This window comes from Hypomesus transpacificus, chromosome 17 (assembly GCF_021917145.1).
Source record: "Hypomesus transpacificus isolate Combined female chromosome 17, fHypTra1, whole genome shotgun sequence".
In the NCBI taxonomy this organism is placed as follows: domain Eukaryota; kingdom Metazoa; phylum Chordata; class Actinopteri; order Osmeriformes; family Osmeridae; genus Hypomesus; species Hypomesus transpacificus.
Genome location: NC_061076.1, coordinates 12,595,351 through 12,613,929, shown reverse-complemented (window position 1 = coordinate 12,613,929; position 18,579 = coordinate 12,595,351). Strand labels below are relative to the sequence as shown.

Sequence of the window (18,579 nt, the reverse complement as noted above, 5' to 3'; positions counted from 1 at the left end):
GCGGAAGACTAAGCCTCTAAAAGGCAAAGGAGAAAAGAGACACTGCCACAGCCAAATAGACAAGATCTTCAGTTTTCTTCTTGGCCCCCATACTGGTGATCTGTCAGCCAAGGACAGCATTGAAGACAAGTTACCAGTACCTCAAAGAGCCAGTGTGATGGGGATCCACCCACTGCAAGAACATTTTTTTTTTCACCACCCTCATCAGTCCCTAGTGAGCGTGTCTTTGGTGAAGTGTCTGCAATTTTTGACAAGATAAGAAGCAAGGTCATTGGAGAGTATGCCGAGCAGCTCTGCTTCCTGTACCACAACCTGGTGCTGCTGGATTAGGACTACTAATTGTTACCCATTTTATTAGCTTATAAAACTTCAGGGAACTGTTAAATTTATTTTCCATTATTTGTTTATTTGTTGCTTGTTGTGGTTTAAATTGACTTCAAGTTTTAAAAAAGGTTAACAGAATGCTGCTGGATGCTCCCTGCACTTTTTATGCTGTTGTTATTGGGTGTGCCTTGCCTTCGGCAAGGGCTCACCTTTTGTTCTCTCACAAATATTCTTCTTTTCCCACCACTAAGCCTCAGTCAATATTTGGACTACATAGACAACGTCGATGTCAAAAGTTTCGTCTCGGTCCCGATTGAGTTGCTTGTATTTTTGTTTACGTTCCGTTGCACAGTTTAGGAGGTTACAACGTTTTTGTGGCAAAAAGTGTGTTCTGTCAATGAAGGGTACTCTGTGCTAGCCTACGTCACTACGTCAGCACACATTAGCAATGACGCATGGATACAACGTGATAACGACGTTCTAGCACGCAAGTTGGAGATTGGATTATGAGTAAAAAATACCACCCCCAAAAATTCCCAACCATTGGACTTTGTTGAAAAAGCATTTGAGTCGAACTGCCATCTCGGATTTTTGATTTAGGGCGTTTAAGTCTTTGTAATTTGAGCGAGTGCTGGTTGCCCGTGAGACCACCTAGTCTTTTAGGCGGCAGCCATGCTAGAAAGCGTCACAGTAGTATTTTCGTAATTTTACAGTTCAATTTTACACAAAAAAACTGAAAGAGGGAAATGTTATGACGATATGACTATTGTGAAGACAACCAGGTGGTGAGATTTTAATGTAGGTTGCTGTAAAAACTTTGATTTGTTTGCTACGTGAAAGTCCCGCCAGCCTCCATGGACGATTGTCGATCTGCGTCTGATGAGTATTTTCTTAATTTCGTACCAGGGTCAATTCTACATCAAAAGGGAGAGCAGTGTTTTAAAGATATGGCGATTCCAAAGACAGCCAGCGGGTCAGCATATTTTTGTGATTTGTGTAAAGCTTGGAATTTGAGTGAGACCGCGTCTTGTTTTGACGTTAGCCTCAGACTCTGCTCGCCCACTGGCAGTGTGTAGTACTAAGGCTACTGTCTTCAATGCCACAGCTATGGCTAAACTTTATTATGTCAAAAGAAAACTTTCTAATTTCCGGCGCTTTCAAACAATCAGTAAAGTGTGGCTAGCAACAGCAGCTAGCTTGCCTCTAGCAAACTGCTTTTGAATTAATCATGTCCCCCTAAATTAATATCAAACTTATTTACGTTTTGGGGGGCATATTTTCAGTTAGCATACGGTACTGTTTGAATCGAAATTCCATCTGAAATACTGCCAGTGACAATGTTGTTACAGTAGCTTGTTTCAAAGGGGATTCGCTTGTTTCAAACGGGGTTCTTAATGAATTATGCAATAAAGCTAAATGCTTGAAAATATCACTAGAAGGGAAAACTGACCCACCTGCAACCTACGCAAGCAAGCACACAGAGGCCTTTTTATTCTTAATCTTTACATTAATTTTCATTTTTACACTAGACATATACAGTGGGGAGAACAAGTATTTGATACACTGCCGATTTTCCCACTTACAAAGCATGTAGAAGTCTGTAATTTTTTAATCATAGGTACACTTCAACTGTGAGTGACGAAATCTAAAACAAAAATCCAGAAAATCAGTATTAGTAATAAAAGTTATTCATTTGCATTTTATTGCATGACATGCATTTAATCACCAACCAGTAAGAATTCCGGAATTAGTTTCTCTTTAAGAAGCCCTCCTGTTCTCCACTCATTACCTGTATGAACTGCACCTGTTTGAACGTACCAGGGTCCTGTTTTACCTGTATAAAAGACATCTGTCCACACACTCAATTAAACAGACTCCAACCTCTCCACAATGGCCAAGACCAAAGAGCTGTGTAAGGACATCAGTGATAAAATTGTAGACCTGCACAAGGCTGGGATGGGCTACAGGACAATAGGCAAGCAGCTTGGTGAGAAGGCAACAACAGTTGGCGCAACAATTAGAAAATGGAAGAAGTTCAAGATGACGGTCAATCTCCCTCGGTCTAGGGCTCCACGCAAGATCTCACCTCGTGGGGCATCAATGACCATGAGGAAGATGAGGGATCAGCCCAGAACTGCACAGCAGGACTTGGTCAATGACCTGAAGAGAGCTGGGACCACAGTCTCAAAGAAAACCATTAGTAACACTACGCCGTCATGGATTAAAATCCAGCAGCACACGCAAGGTCCCCTTGCTCAAGCCAGCACATGGCCAGGCCCGTCTGAAGTTTGCCAATGACCATCTGGATGATTCAGAGGAGGAATGGGAGATGGTCATGTGGTCTGATGAGACAAAAATAGAGCTTTCTGGTCTAAACTCCACTCGCCGTGTTTGGAGGAAGAAGAAGGATGAGTACAAACCCCAAGAACACCATCCCAACCGTGAAGCATGGAGGTGGAAACATCATTCTTTGCGGTTGCTTTTCTGCAAAGGGGACAGGACGACTGCACCGTATTGAGGGGAGGATGGAGGGAGCCATGTATTGCGAGATCTTGGCCAACAATCTCCTTCCCTCAGTAAAAGCTTTGAAGGATGAGTCGTGGCTGGGTCTTCCAGCATGACAAGGACCCAAACACACAATACAAATGATTTACTTAAAAATCATACAACATGATTTTCTAGATTTTTGTTTTAGATTCCATCACTCACAGTTGAAGAGTACCTATAATAAAAATTACAGACTTCTACATGCTTTGTAAAGGGGAAAACCTGCAAAATCGTCAGTATATCAAATACTTGTTCTCGCCACTGTATATCAGTTCAAAATATGGGTTATCGGTCTACTTGATCTGTAATAATCGGTATCAGCATCAGTCCTGAAAAACGTATATCGGTCGACCCCTAATTTTGACCCCATAAGGCCAAGATGTCTTAAAGTTCGTATGCATGCCTTATTATTTATGGGGAACAAAAAAGTCTCGCCAGCATAGATTTTTCTCTACATTGACTATTTGTGAAGAATTTCAAAAAATAACTTAAAATCAGCCATTGCTCCAATTGTCTTGAAATGTTGTGTACATACATGTCTGTGTCATGTCCATTTTATAATAGTTTGCACTGTTGAGGAGGAACCCATCATTGCTGGCTGCAGCTATATTTAGGGTTCCTCCGGTAGGACAGGTAGGAAAGAAACTATAACTAAATAATTGTTCCTCTTCTCCATGAAATGGCTCAATAGCTCAAAAAGTCCTCGACCTGTTTTTTTTAAATTTGGTCCAGTGATACAACAGGTCACTACCCCTAGATGGCTAGTGGCCTATGTGCGCCCATAGGTGGCGCTATAAGCCATGCCCAAAGTCTACGTGATTTCCCCAGCGCCCCAATACTCCAAAATACCTGAAAAATTGGTATATATGCCTTATTTCTCATGGGGAACTAAAAAGTCTCAAGTACCCATCAGGTCCGCCATGATGGATTTTGCTGTGTTGTCCAAATTTGGTACAACCTCCAAAACTATTCTCCTCATGAACCATAGATCCAATCGACTTGAAATATGTTACTGATTTGTAGAATACATGTCTTTCTATAGGGTCAAATTGAATAAGAAATGCAATGCAAAATGGCTGAAAGAAGTGTATCTATGTAAATGTCCACATTGCCACTCATTTTAACTCAAGTGTTGTCTCATGTGAGGCAATTGTTTTTGTTTGTAATAAATAATCAAGTGTGATGATGAAATACGGTATGGTTATATAGTACAATTTCTTAATTAAATTGACTATATTTACTATATCAATTACTATACCGTGATATATACCGTAACCGTGATATAAAATTACTCATACCGTGATAGGAGATTTTAGCTATATTGCCCACCCCTAGTTGGTATGTAGCAGAAAGGATTAAGAGGCTGACTTGCAACCAAATGCTCTTGAGTTCGAATCTCCAGTCAACCTGTTGATGTTTGCCAAACATGAATTAATTTTGCTCTCTTGTTGTCCAACTCATGACCAACTCTTGACCTTCTATAATGTACATTTTTATCATATTTAGCCATATTGAGGAGGAACCCGCATTGCTGCTTGCAGCTATATTTAGGGGCCAAGCAGCGAAGCTGCGAGGCACCTATTGTTATTGTTAGTATTATTAGGGGCTAAGCAGCGAAGCTGCGAGGCACCTATTGTTATTGTTAGTATTATTATTAGGGGCCAAGCAGCGAAGCTGCGAGGCACCTATTGTTATTGTTAGTTTTATTATTTTTATTATTATTATTAGGGGCCAAGCAGCGAAGCTGCGAGGCACCTTTTGTTATTGTTAGTATTATTATTATTAGGGGCCAAGCAGCGAAGCTGCGAGGCACCTATTGTTATTGTTAGTATTATTATTATTCTTCTTCTTAGGACTGGGTGTCTATGGCAGCCCCCATAAGCGCTTGGTCGAAAGTTGTGAAATTTGGCACACTCATTGGGGACAGTCCCCTGGTCCAATTCACAAAGTTTCATGTCCCATACTTGGGCACTCTAGCGCCACCAACGGGTCAAAGTTGGAGTTGTGTTTACACACGCAACTTTTGAACCGTATGACCCATTTTCAAAAATGAAGTACCGTTGGATTCCCTGGATCAAGCCGAGTTCAATGCACACCATGGCGTCAATTTCCGGTTATATAGATTTTCTGCTATTTCCGGTTTTATCAAAAACCTCTGAAAGCCTACTCCTCCTACAATTTGTCAAATCTTCTTCAAAATTACCAGATATTTTCTTCAGACCAAGCCGCACAAAAGTTATGGTAGAGCATTTTGATCCCCACAACCGTTTGTCCGTGAGAGCCAATCAAAATCAGCAGAATAGACACCAAACAGGAAGTGAAGTCTTATCTCAGCAGTTCTTTGAGGCAGTGACACCAAATTTGATATGCCTACTCGGAACCTTATTCTGAGTATGTCCTCCAAAAATAGTGTCATGTGACTAAAAGGGGGCGTGGCCGGAAGCATAAACGTGTTTTGGCTAGTAACTGTTGAAGTGTTTACCTTAATAAAGTGATTTCTTTGTCGGTTGATGTCTTGTGAGATATCAAACTTGACCATCGATAATATTTCATAACAACCGAATTGACGCGGCCGCCATTTTGGATTTAATGGAAAAGTCTAAAAACCTTTTACACGCCCCAAATTGTGTCCAATGTTTACTAAATTTGGCACAGATGATCTTCAGACCAAGTTTCACAAAGGTGTCGGGATGGATTTTCCATTTTCAAAACCGTTTATTCGGTAGAGACGATCAAAGGCGGCGGCGAAGCCGGAAAAGACACGTGAGAGCGTAACTCAGCAACCATTTGTGCGATTGTCACCAAACTTGGGTTCCATCGTTCCCACGAGGAGCAGAGGAGACCTGCGGTGTTATACCAGGAAAAAACACTGTAAACAATCACTACTTTGGAACGCAAACAGATATTTCAACCAAACTTGGCGTGTTGCATGAGTGCAACAGGTTGTTGTGACTTAATTGTTGCGCAAGTGCTATGGAGGCCTTGTCCTGCTCTGGACTGCTTGGCCCCTCTATTGCTGCTTGCAGCTATATTTATTATTATTATTATTCTTAAGACTGGGTGTCTATGGCAGCCCCCATAAGCGCTTGGTCGAAAGTTGTGAAATTTGGCACACTCATTGGGGACAGTCCCCTGGTCCAATTCACAAAGTTTCATGTCCCATACTTTGGCACTCTAGCGCCACCAATGGGTCAAAGTTGGAGTTGTGTTCACACACGCAACTTTTGAACCGTATGTCCTATTTTCAAAAATGAGGTACCATTGGATTCCCTGGATCAAGCCGAGTGCAATGCACACCATGGCGTCAATTTCCGGTTATATAGATTTTCCGCTATTTCCGGTTTTATCAAAAACCTTTGAAAGCCTACTCCTCCTACAATCTTTGTCAAATCTTCTTCAAAATTACCAGATATGCTCTTCAGACCAAGCCACACAAAAGTTATGGTAGAGCATTTTGATCCCCACAACCGTTTGTCCGTGACAGCCAATCAAAATCAGCAGAATAGCCACCAAACAGGAAATGAAGTCATATCTCAGCAGTTCTTTGAGGCAGTGACACCAAATTTGATATGCCTACTCGGAACCGTATTTTGAGTATGTCTTTCAAAAATTGTGTCATTTGAGTAAAAGGGGGCGTGGCCGGAAGCATAAACGTGTTTTGGCTAATAACTGTTGAAGTGTTTACCTTAATAAAGTAATGTCTTTGTCTGTTGATGTCCTGTGAGATATCAAGCTTGACCATCGATAATGTTTCATAACAACCGAATTGACGCGGCCGCCATTTTGGATTTTATGGAAAAGTGTAAAAACCTTTTACACGCCCCAAATGTTGTCCAATGTTTACTAAATTTGGCACAGATGATCTTCAGACCAAGCTTGACAAGGGTGTCAGATGGATTTTCCATTTTCAAAACCGTTTGTTCGGTAGAGACGATCAAAGGCGGCGGCGAAGCCGCAAAAGACACGTGAGAGCGTAACTCAGCAACCATTTGTGCGATTGTCACCAAACTTGGGTTCCATCGTTCCCACGAGGAGCAGAGGAGGCCTGTGGTGTTATACCAGAAAAAAAACACTTTGAACACTCACTACTTTAGAACGCAAACAGATATTTCAACCAAACTTGGCGTGTTGCATGAGTGCAACAGGTTGTTGTGACTTAATTGTTGCGCAAGTGATATGGAGGCCATGTCCTGCTCTGGACTGCTTGGCCCCTCCATTGCTGCTTGCAGCTATATTTGTTCTTATTCTTATTCTCCTTATCTCCTAAACTGCCCAGTAGCTCAAGATCCTAAACCATAAAAAGTAAAACAATTTGGCACATTGATACAACAGGCCATGAGTAACTTACACACCACAAATGGCCAGTAGGTGGAACTATGCCAAGCCCAAAGTCTACATGATTTTCTCTCCGCCCCATATGGCCGATGAGTCCGAAAATTGGTATAAATGTCTTATTTTTCATGAGAAACAAATAGCCATTGGTGAACTATACAGTCCGCCATGTAAAGTGAAAATTTGGGAAAACGTACAAATATCTTCTAACGAACAATAGCTCCAATTGACTTGAAACTCGGTATAGATTTACCCTCAGGAGGAATCCGCTATAGCTGCTTGCAGTTATATTTGGGTATATATTTTATATTGACGACAGGGTTTCCCACACAGACTAATTTGTGGCGGTGTGCCACAGAATTAACAGCGGCCACCACATATTGCGTTTCTCTTTTTTTTTTTATGCTATTTAAAACAGGCAGCATTTTCGTTCAGCTGCATTTTCTTTCCCTGCTTGCCCCCGTCTCTCTGTCACTCACGCTTCTCTCTTACATACACACACACACACAGTCACAACGTCAGCACACGTTAGCAACAACGTAGATCCACCATTCTAGTAAGACAGACAGCGATAACAGCGAGCTTTCAGCATTAGTACCGTAGCTAAAAGTCTAGGAAAGTTGAGGCTACTTTTCGCTAGGTACCTACGAACATGTCTCAATCTGCTAGACAAGTGGGTTCCCCTTTGTTCTTTTGGTGAGCAGTGTCACAAACCCTACTTACGCGGCATCATAGAGTCGACCAGCTAAATAGTTATTTAGCACTAGCGTTGCTACCTGCATATATGCAGCAATTGTTTACAATATGTTCAGGCTTCAACCAGTGCTGCTCAAGAAGACATGGTCAGGGAGAGAAATAGAGATTTGCTAGGCATTGAAGAAAGAGTAGGAGAGGAGGACAGCATGGACAAACACATGTAGAAACAGGCAGGTAAGAAAGCAGGTCTCAGGACAAGGAACTCATTTCAGGACTTGGATGGGGTGTGAAAAGTGTGGATTTTGGGTTGGGTGTGGGGATTTTGTGAAGGTGTGAATCATTTTTGATTCATATTTAATATAATAAAGTTCTGTGTAACAAATTATTAACAAAGGAATTATTTTGATTTGCTTTGAAACACTGGACTATAAGAACATTTAAGCAGGAGCTGAGAAGAGGATGAATTCATAGAAATAACCTTTGCTTTAGGCTCAGAGCCAAACCGCAGGGCTCTGATAGACATTAAGAACCAGGTATATGTTTGGATAGAGGTGGTTTGAGGTTAGAGTTTTGCTCACCAGAGATGCGGTGCGGATAGTAGCAAAGTGGTCTCGATTTCGGTAGCAGGCCCGGCGGCGGCCAGCAGATGGAGCCTGCTGCTGTTCTAACTCAGGCTGGTAGGGGTCATCATAGATGTTGTCCTGACAAACAAACAGCATATTATCATTCCAATCATCAGAAGGTATAGTAATGGTAGGATGGTGTAGTACCATCTTATTAGAGTTTTGTGGTTTATGATGTGTGTCAAGTGTTCTTATTTTATTTGTTTAAAGCAAACATGTCAGCATGTAAGCTTAATAACAACGGACAAATCGTTAATGAGATTTATTTGGGTTAAATGAAACATCACTCAAATGTATGAGTTAAATTTAAAATGCATATAGAATTACTGCCCTAAAAAAATGAAAATAAATTCACACAAGCACAGACACACTTACAGATGGGCGATGCAAGATAGAGGAGTTGGAGGTGACCGTGTGCTCTCCCTCCTGCATCATGGCAATCTCGTTGCTGTCATCTGAGCCGTCAGCCAGGCTATTGACAGAGCTGCTCTGGGAGCTAGCGCTGATGGACATGGACGGGACAGACTGGGAGCTTTCCATGCTGTTTACTGTGCCTGTCCGCAAAAGGTCCTGCTCCACCTCCTATTATGCACATATTTATTTTCAAAATGTTTTACCTCTTCACCCACAACTCATGAACACTCCATAATGACCTCAGTGTAGGCCCTTCAGTTACAGATCTTCCTTGTTTCATTCACAACTCGTGGATTTACTTGTAACAGTCTATCTCCTGGGGCCTCATGCATAAAAGATTGCGCAGCTTTCATGCCGAAAATGGCGTACGGCCAAAACTTGAAAAATACCTACGCACAGAAATATTCACATGTATACAACTGGTCGTACGCCAGGTCCTGCGCATCTTTCCTTTATAAATCACAATCAACGTGAGATTGACCGCACGTGAACGAGCCACTGACCCTGCCTTGCCTCCTCCCATAAATGAATGCAGATAGTCTATATATGCCTTCCTGAGGTAATTTCTTTGTCTGAATTAAAATGGCTAAACAACCGAAAAAGTGTCGGTCACAGACTGTGAGATCAAGGTTCTAATAAAGGTGGAGGCGAGAAAATGTGTCAACATTGTATTAGCAACAAAAGAAAGTCGGCGGGTGGAAAACTGTCACTTAAGCCCTTTATTGTTTTTAACCTGTAGCACTGAGATTCAGCTAAATATAAAGTGCATTACAAATACAATTATTATTGATATATAGGGCCATAAAGGCTGTGGGTTCGGAGAACCGGACCATGGCAGAAATTAAGAAGACATGGTCCGATGTAAAACTCGAAATTAAGAAACGAGTGGTGGTGCATCGTAACAGCATGGCAGCTATAAGGGTTAGCATGACATGCATTTCCTGAGTGATTTTGTTGTTCGTTTGACACCCTTAAGTTTAACAGCAGTTATTCAGTGGTGTGGCGAATTAAACAGTAGCATTTCCCGTTTGGGTTTTAGCATTTTGATGTGATCATTCATATTCAGGCATGAAAACGGGTCAGGGTTGAAAAAGGTGAGAAGGATATTACCCCTCTAAGGGGGTCCGGGTGCATGCTACCCCAAAAGGAATTTTAAAACATCTATCTGATGCATTTTGAGATAATTTGTTGCCAACCTGGGGAGAACTGGAGAAACGTAACTTAAGCCATGAGTCAAACATTATTATTGCCTCCTTACTAAGTATTATGCAAGCCATTTCATACCAGCCTGTCACTGGGTCTAACATTTACAGAATATGAGGCACAATGTGGTAGGGGCACCACAAATGGCTTAATGCGTAACCCCCACAAGAGATGATGGACATGCTGTAACTTAACTTGTCTACTCTTCCATCATGATTGACAGCCAATACAAGTACCAGCGTATTTTGAAGTCAAAATGCATATCCGCTACACAAATTGCGTACAGGTTGGCAGGTCTGCTTATTGATAGAACGGCAGGGAAGGACTGGAAGTAAAAATAGGCGCTGGACTTTGATCCAGACCGGCCCACCAGAACCGGTCCCGTATACGCCACCACACCGAGCGCCTTGCTAATGCATGCAAATTCTGTCTGATGTGATGCTAGTTAGGGATGTCCATGGTTAATGCGAGCGCGAATAGCGGGCGAGCAAATTTTTTTGCCTGATTTGAGCGAAAAATCGTTTTTGGAGCTTGAAACAAACATAGCCGTTTGTCCAATTGATAAAACGTTGTCTAGTGAAGGTAATTACGTTTACGTTTCTTAGCCTGGTTTTCCATCTTTATATTGTCTCAAATTAGTTTTTCAGTCAGTGTCACTGTTGTGTGTAAGCGGCATTAAGGGCTGCATACGTTAATTTGGAATTTTCCACCAGAGCTTTAGCTCGCTGGCTAACGTTGCGTTCTCTTGACTGTGTTCAATGACTAAATTCATCAAGCTGTAGCTAACGTTAGCTAAGTCTATGTCAACAGAGCTCCTGGGTAACTAAACTTAAATATACCAGAAAATATAAAAATGATTGAAACCATCATTCACCAAATTCAGTCAGGTAAATCGCCGAGGCCAGGAGTGCTTTCAGCTTCTGATGGTGGTTGCGTTAATATTTCCATGCACTCGCGCTCCCTTCTGACACGCGCACCTGTTCGCAGTTCACTGAATATGAATACCCCCCCCCCCCCAAAAAAAAACAATTTCTCATCGAATCTACACGATTCACGTAGGTCACCTATTTTAGTTTCAAAACGGCGATTTTCGCCGAAAGGTGAGGGATTTTCATGTCTGCATATTAATGATCAAACTTGTATTTTTATATTTTTTGAATAGTCAACGTCATAGACGTATGAGAGTAACTGTAGTGGAAACTTTATTAATGTTTGGTGAGTTTTGGCACTTCAGTTAGAATTTGCCATGTTACAGAGTCAGACAAGACTTTGCGGACTATCCACACATTCTCACGTCTGCTCAAAAGTTTCCGTGACGGCCCGCACATTCTCACGTCAAGTACATTTTTATACATCACAGTGTGCGTGAAAAAACGCAAGCTTTTCGTGCGTACGCAACGTTTATACATGAGGCCCCTGATTTTAAGTCAGAAACTCTTTCCCTCCTCACATCTTTGTTGTCATTCATTACCTCCTCCTCCTCTCCCTCAGGTGTGGGCCCATTGTGCTGAGTCTCCTGGAAGAGGATCTTCTTCATCTTTCTATACTGTAGGTTGTCAAGTTCCCGCACCGCGTCCTTGGTCCTCGCAATCAGGTCCATCACCACTGTGAGCGGCCGCTCATGGCATAGAAACCGATGCTGGGATGAGGGGGGATGGAGTGAGAGAAAGATGAGGAGGCAGTAAAGTTTAACAATAGTCATTCCCCTTGTTTGCCCTGACCTTCACTCTGCTGAAACCATGTGGATAATGTGTGAGTTCAAGTGTCTAGACAAAGTAATTGATTTTTGTGGAAAAGTATAATTAAGCGAATTATTCATTTAAACCCAAAGTGAAATTTCTGTCATGAGAAGGGCCGCAAACAGTAGCTAAGCAGGTGAGATAAAGTGTGTATAGTCTCACATTCAGCAACACATCAGAAGTAGGTCTGTCCTGGGGAATCTTCTGTAGACAGGAGTCCACAAAGTTGCGGAAGAAGTCTGACCTGCAATGAACGGAGAGAACGTAGTCATTCATAGTAGGATAGATCAGAATAAGGGTTCATTCTAGTGGTGGGCCGTTATGGGCGTTAACGTGATGCGACAACATGAGACTTATCAGGCAATAAATAAAAACATCGCCGTTAATCTATTCTCAAAGTAGGGTTGGGAGCTGGGTCTACACTACGCAAGCTATGATGACTTTCACATTGATATTTTAGAGCGGATGTATACCTAGCCAAATTGCATTGTAGGGGGCGAGAACTAGTCTTCGAACCTGTGTGTATGCCTTGTGTATGAAATTATCACATCAAACGTGACGTGCTACATGGATGTTGCAATGAAGCCGCCTGGTTTGCTTCAGGGAAAATGTGTTTAGGAAGCTTCCCAATGGAAACCTCGACAAAACTAAGGTTGTTTGCACCTTGTGCTATGCGGAATTAGTTTACTGTAGAAGTTCGTCCAGTCTCAAATACCACGTAAACGCAAAGCATCCCTTAGCTAATGCAGAAGATGCCGGGCCAAGCACTGATGTAGCGAAGGGGAAGAGTCGTCGTCAAACTACTATGTTTGAGTGCAACCCGAGGCAAGTCCGTCAGCACAGCTCTATAAGCCAAGCTAACTAATCTAATAAACAGTTAATAAACAAAAGTACATCTTATTGAACATCATTTATTTTCATCACCAATGATCATTGTAGAACAGCTTTCTCAAGCAGTTTGTGATGCATTTTGGAAACAGGAGATGAACCCATGATCTAATAAGCCACCTGGCCTGAGAAACCCGTTCTCAAAGACTTACTTCTAGTCATTATTTGGGTAGCACACATATTCTGAATGCCTTCAGCGGAATTCAAATGAGCCATTTTCATGTAGATTAATCTAAATTAACGCCAAGATTACAGTGAGATTAATCTGTTTTTTTTAATTAATCTCTGCCTACCACTAGTTCATTCACAATGGGAGAGGTTGCGAGTTAAGAATATTTGGTCATTTCATAGTGCGAGATGTAGTGTTTAATAAGAATCTATTTCTTTGTGTAAGCACACCCCTGTGTATTGTTTTCATATTAGTTATTCGCCATGCGCATGGATACATTGAGTGCAGAACCTAAAGTAAACCGAGTGATGTATTCACGTGTGAACTTGACCTCCGAGTGAGCCTGATTATTTTATTAATAAGTAGTCGCGACGAGAAGGCTATGAACCTGACAAGAACATGGAGATAATAAGTATATGGACTGAGAAGTCGAAGGAGGTTGAACACCAACAAAGGCACTGGTGGAGTAGCTAGGCTAATGGTGGATGCGTGAGTACAGGTGAATAGCTCACAGTAAACGACGCATAAATTCACTTAAACGGTAAATATCAGTCTGAAGATGGCTTACATTGGAAAGGTAGATGAGTTCGATAGTGCTAATGAAGACTGGGAAGCGTATATGGAAAGAGTGGAATTGTATTATGCTCCCAATGACATGGAACAAGAGAAGAAAGTTTCCGTTCTCCTCAGTCTAATTGGACCTAAGACGTACAATCTCCTACGCAACCTAGTTAGCCCAGCCAAACCGTCCAGCATGACATTCGATGATATTCAGAAGATTTTGCAAAACCATTTAAAGCCTAAACCTCTAGTGATAGCTGAAAGATTTAGATTCCATAGAAAAGATCAAGCAAATGATGAAAGCATTTCTGACTACATGGCCGAACTGCGTAAACTTTCACAAAATTGTGATTTCAAAAAATTGCAACATACTAGTGTGTGGCATGCATTGCTCAAGCACACAAAAGAGGCTACTGTCATAAAGACTTGGACTTAGAAAAAGCACTGGCTATTGCAATTGCAATGGAAACAGCTGCTAAGGATGCATCAGAATTAAAAAGGAAAAGCGTTGAAAAGGAAATGCATGAAATGTCAGAATTGTTACAGATGTGGAAAATCCTCTCATGACGCAAATGACTGTTGGTTCAAAGACAAGACCTGCAGAAAATGCCACAAACAAGGTCACATAGAGTGTGTAAATCAGCCAAAAAGCACAGCCAAAAAGAGAAAACTGACAAAAACAAAGGTTTCAGGCAAACAGCTAAACACATGCATAAAGTGACAGAATATGACAAATCTGATAATACCGATAATGATGAAGATGACCTTTCATGCTTGGAACTGCACAACATCACAGAAGCAGATAGGAAAATTATATGGTTAACAACAGAAGTGTCCGGAGTAAAGTTGAAAATGGAGCTGGACACAGGTTCAGCTTTGTCTGTAATCTTTGAAGCTGACTACAAAAGAATATTTTCCAAGCTACAGCTAGAGAAGACCCCAGTGATGTTAAAAATATACACTGGTGAGAGAGTGTCTCCTAAAGGAAAACTTAAAGTTGATGTGACGTATGGTGACAAAACACACGTTGGAGCTCTATGTGTTGAAAAATGGAGGACCAGCTCTTTTTGGGCGAGAGTGGTTAAGAAAAGTCCAGCTTGATTGGCATGCCATTAAAGCCCTCAACGTATCTCCAAGCCTCGAGAGCCACAACTGTAGCTCAAAGCAAAGTCTCAGCTCTTAGAAGAGCATGGAAAAGTGTGTGAGAAAGGCATTGGCAAGCTAAAACACATTAGAGCAAAGATTGACTTGGATGACAATGCGACACCAAGATTTCATAAGGCACGTCCAGTGCCATATGCACTGCGTCCGAAAGTTGATGCAGAACTTCTGAGCCTGGAGGAATCTAACATTCTCTCCAAGGTTGACAGGAGCGACTGGGCTACACCTATTGTCCCAGTGCTGCGTACTGTACAGTATCCTCTACCACGAATCGAAGACATCTTCTCATCACTAGCTGGAGGGGAGAAGTTTTCGAAAATGTACCCGTCTCAGGCCTACCTTCAGATGGAAGTGGAGGAATCAAGTAGGAAGATGCTAACCATCAACACGCATAAGGGACTGTACCAGTATAATGGCTTGTATTTGGCGTTGCATCAGCTCCAGCCATCTGGCAAAGAGTAAGTCCTTCAGGATATATCAAGAACACAGTGTTATCTCGATGACATCTTGATCACAGGAAGGAATGATGAAGATCATCTCCAAAACCTCAGCATAGTGCTCAAAAGACTAAGTGACTATGGCCTAAGGGCAAAGAGAGAAAAATGCAAGTTTTTCAAGAGTGAGATATCATATTGTGGTCACATAATTGACAGATTTGGCTTACATAAATCACAAGACAAAGTGGAAGCGGTCCTAAAAGCCCCCAGACCAGAAAATGTGTCACAGCTAAGATCATATCGGGGCCTTGTCAACTATTACCACAAGTTTCTGCCAAACCTCGCTTCAGTAGTGCATCCACTGAACACACTACTACAGCTTGGAACTAAATGGGAGTGGTCAGAAAAATTTGAAAAAGCTTTCAAGGAAACGAAAAAACGAATAACCTCTGATAAGCTACTTACCCATTATGATCCATCACGGCCCATACGCCTGGCCTGCGACGCGTCCCCGTATGGCATTGGTGCCGTCCTGTCACACACCATGGCTGATGGGTCTGAGCGTCCAATTGCATACGCGTCAAGGTCTCTGACGAGTGCTGAGCGCAATTGTGCGCAGATCGACAGGGAGGCCCTGAGCTTGGTGTGGGGCATAAAAAAGTTTCACCACTACCTTTTCGGCCAAAGGTTCACGCTAGTGACAGACCACCAGCCTCTGGTATCCATCTTCAACCCTTGGAAAGGAATCCCAGTGATGTCAGCCACCTGACTGCAACGATGGGCGGTGTTCCTGGGAGCTCATTCATATGATATTGAGTTCAAGGGTACGAAGCAACACTGTAATGCTGATGGCTTGTCACGCTTCCCGCTGTTGACAACTGAGGAGGAAAAGCCTACATCGGGAGATCCAGCAGAAGTGTTCCATACGACGTTGGTGGAACAGCTACCTGTTACAAACTCTGAGATTCAGAGAGAAACACAAAAAGATCCTACACTATCAAAAGTGTATGACATAACAGTACAAGGTTGGCCAGCACATGGAAATGCCATGTTTCCTGAATTTTCAGTGAGACGTGACCAGCTCTCTGTTTGCCAGCGAACTCTGATGTGTGGCTCACGTGTAGTAGTACCCTCCAAACTTCGCAGTAGAGTGATGGAAAATCTACATGAAGGTCACCTTGGCACTGTCAAATTGAAAAGCCTGGCTCGCAGTTACGTATGGTGGCTGGGAATTGATAAACAGATTGAGGATATCACCAAGGCCTGTGCAAGATGCCACACTGTTAAGAATGCGCCCTCACCGGCACCCTTACACCCGAGGGAGTGGCCGTCGGCACCCTGGCAGAGAGTGCATGTTGATTTCGCGGGGCCATTCATGAACTCCATGTTTCATAATAGCTGTGGACGCCCACTCAAAATGGCCAGAGGTGGTGCAAATGAAATCCACAAGCTCAGAAAGGACAATTTCGGTACTGAGGACCATCTTTTCCAGAAATGGCCTACCTGAGCAAATTGTGAGTGATAATGGTCCACAGTTTACTTCAGACGAGTTTACACTCTTCATGAAGATGAATGGCATCAAGCATGTCAAGTCAGCTCCACACCACCTTGCAACAAATGCCGTTGGCAGAACGGTTTGTTCAAACCTTTAAGAAATCAATCAAAGCCATGGAAAAGGAAAACTTCACCCTTCAACATAAAGTGGAACACTTTCTTTTTGTGTATCTGAACTCTGTCCATTCAACAACAAATCAAACTCCAGCAATGTTGTTTCTGAACAGGCCTTTGAGATCTTGCATTGACCTCCTAAAACCCAACTTGCGGAGGGAAGTGCAGAACAAACAATTCTACACATTGTCAAGCAAGGCAAAAAGGAGCTTTGACGTTGGACAGCAAATTCTGGCATGTGACTATCGAGATAACAAGTGGACTCCGGGACGGATTGTGACAAGAAATGGTCCACTGATACGAGGTGGATGTTGGAGAGCAGACATGGAGACGTCATGTCAATCAGTTACTGAACGTGTAGCCAAACGGTACCTCTGAGCTGCCTGCATCCGACCAACAAGACCCAACACCAAACACACAGCTCATTACTGTTCAGGACACACCAAAGACTATGACACCTGCAAAGGACAGTGAGTCTCCAGAGAAGACACCACAGGGTCCAAGGCGTTACCCAGAAAGAACCAGGGCACCACCTAAAAGACTGGAGTCGTAATGACTTGTCTTATTTACAGGTGGCTGTAACAAAGTTATGGACTGCTCTTAAAAAAATAAAAAAGAAGAAATGTTCTACTGCAACCACTGTACAAATGCAAACACGATCTGTGAAGCAGAATGTTTTGTTGTATTTTGCACATTTAATTGTGAAGTGTTAATCTAACACAGGAGGAGTGTAGTGTTTAACCAACACCCTTGATTTCTTTTTGTCCGATTATTTTAGATCATTATTATTATAGATCCGGTGTGGTGTTATAGTTTTTCTAATGTCAGTAGTTGTTGCAACAGCACGTGAGAAAAACTAAAAAGTTTGCTAGGCCAAAAAGAATGTTAATCTTGTGCAATTTCTTTTTTTACACCGTTAAAATGGGTTTGCGTAAACGCCGTTAATAACGCGTTTAACTGACAGCACTAATGAATACCCATGGACTCTGATTGCATCATTCTTAAGTGATTGCCAATTGCGCTCCAGTCATTCACATAAACTCCATTCTAACTTCAGTTCAGATGTAAACATTCCTATAGTCTCAAAATGGCACCTACACTCTGACCTTTAGACTGACACCTCACTTGACCCACTACGAGCTTCCATGTCCTGTCCATAGCCTTCGACAGGATTTCATTAGAGCCAACAATTATGAAACGTAATTGACCATGGGTCAACCAAGGAGTCTCCAAAGGGCATCTTTAGAAAACGCCTGGATGTACCCTTAGAAAACCATGTGTAAAATATTCATTTTTTTGTGGTATAATAATCTACTTTGGATTTAGGCCGAATCCCAATAATCCCCCTTACCCCTAGCCCTTAATTTACCCCTAGCCCCTCGAAACTGAGGGGTAAGGGCTACATATCCCTAAGAAAAGGGACGCCACTTGGTTACGGGTACGTCATCTAGCACGTATCGATAGCTCCAAAGCAAGTAATGTTATGCACTGATATCAAACAAAATTCGCAGCTAATTGAGTTTACTTAAAACTGTAGAAATGCTAGTCAGAGAAATGCGGTACTGTTGTGCAAATCAGCACTGTAACATTAGCGTACCAAACTAGCGATTTTTAGAAACGTTTCAATTAGGAAAATGGTTGCAAATATATATGTACAGGACTGAGTATACCACAAACAAGACTGTCAATTTTTTATCAATTAATTAAGCCGGAAATATTACATTTATCGGACTCTCTGGATAATCATGCAGCCATTGTTGCTGGTCGCACAGTATTCACATAGCCCTACGTTTCAAGTAAGGCCCCGATCGTACTTG

General features: G+C 42.2%; 1 protein-coding gene across 3 annotated transcripts in view; it reads right to left on the bottom strand.

Moving 5' to 3' along the window:
* Positions 1 to 18,579, bottom strand: part of taok2a (TAO kinase 2a) — an 84,440-nt gene that overhangs the window by 32,360 nt on the left and 33,501 nt on the right. For all 3 annotated transcript variants that reach the window (XM_047039029.1, XM_047039030.1, XM_047039032.1), the window contains 4 exons: positions 12,041 to 12,122; positions 11,611 to 11,778; positions 8,898 to 9,104; positions 8,478 to 8,600 (listed from right to left, as the gene is read on the bottom strand). In XM_047039029.1, the coding sequence (XP_046894985.1) occupies positions 8,478 to 8,600; positions 8,898 to 9,104; positions 11,611 to 11,778; positions 12,041 to 12,122 (580 nt within the window). The remainder of the gene's footprint in view (positions 1 to 8,477; positions 8,601 to 8,897; positions 9,105 to 11,610; positions 11,779 to 12,040; positions 12,123 to 18,579) is intronic.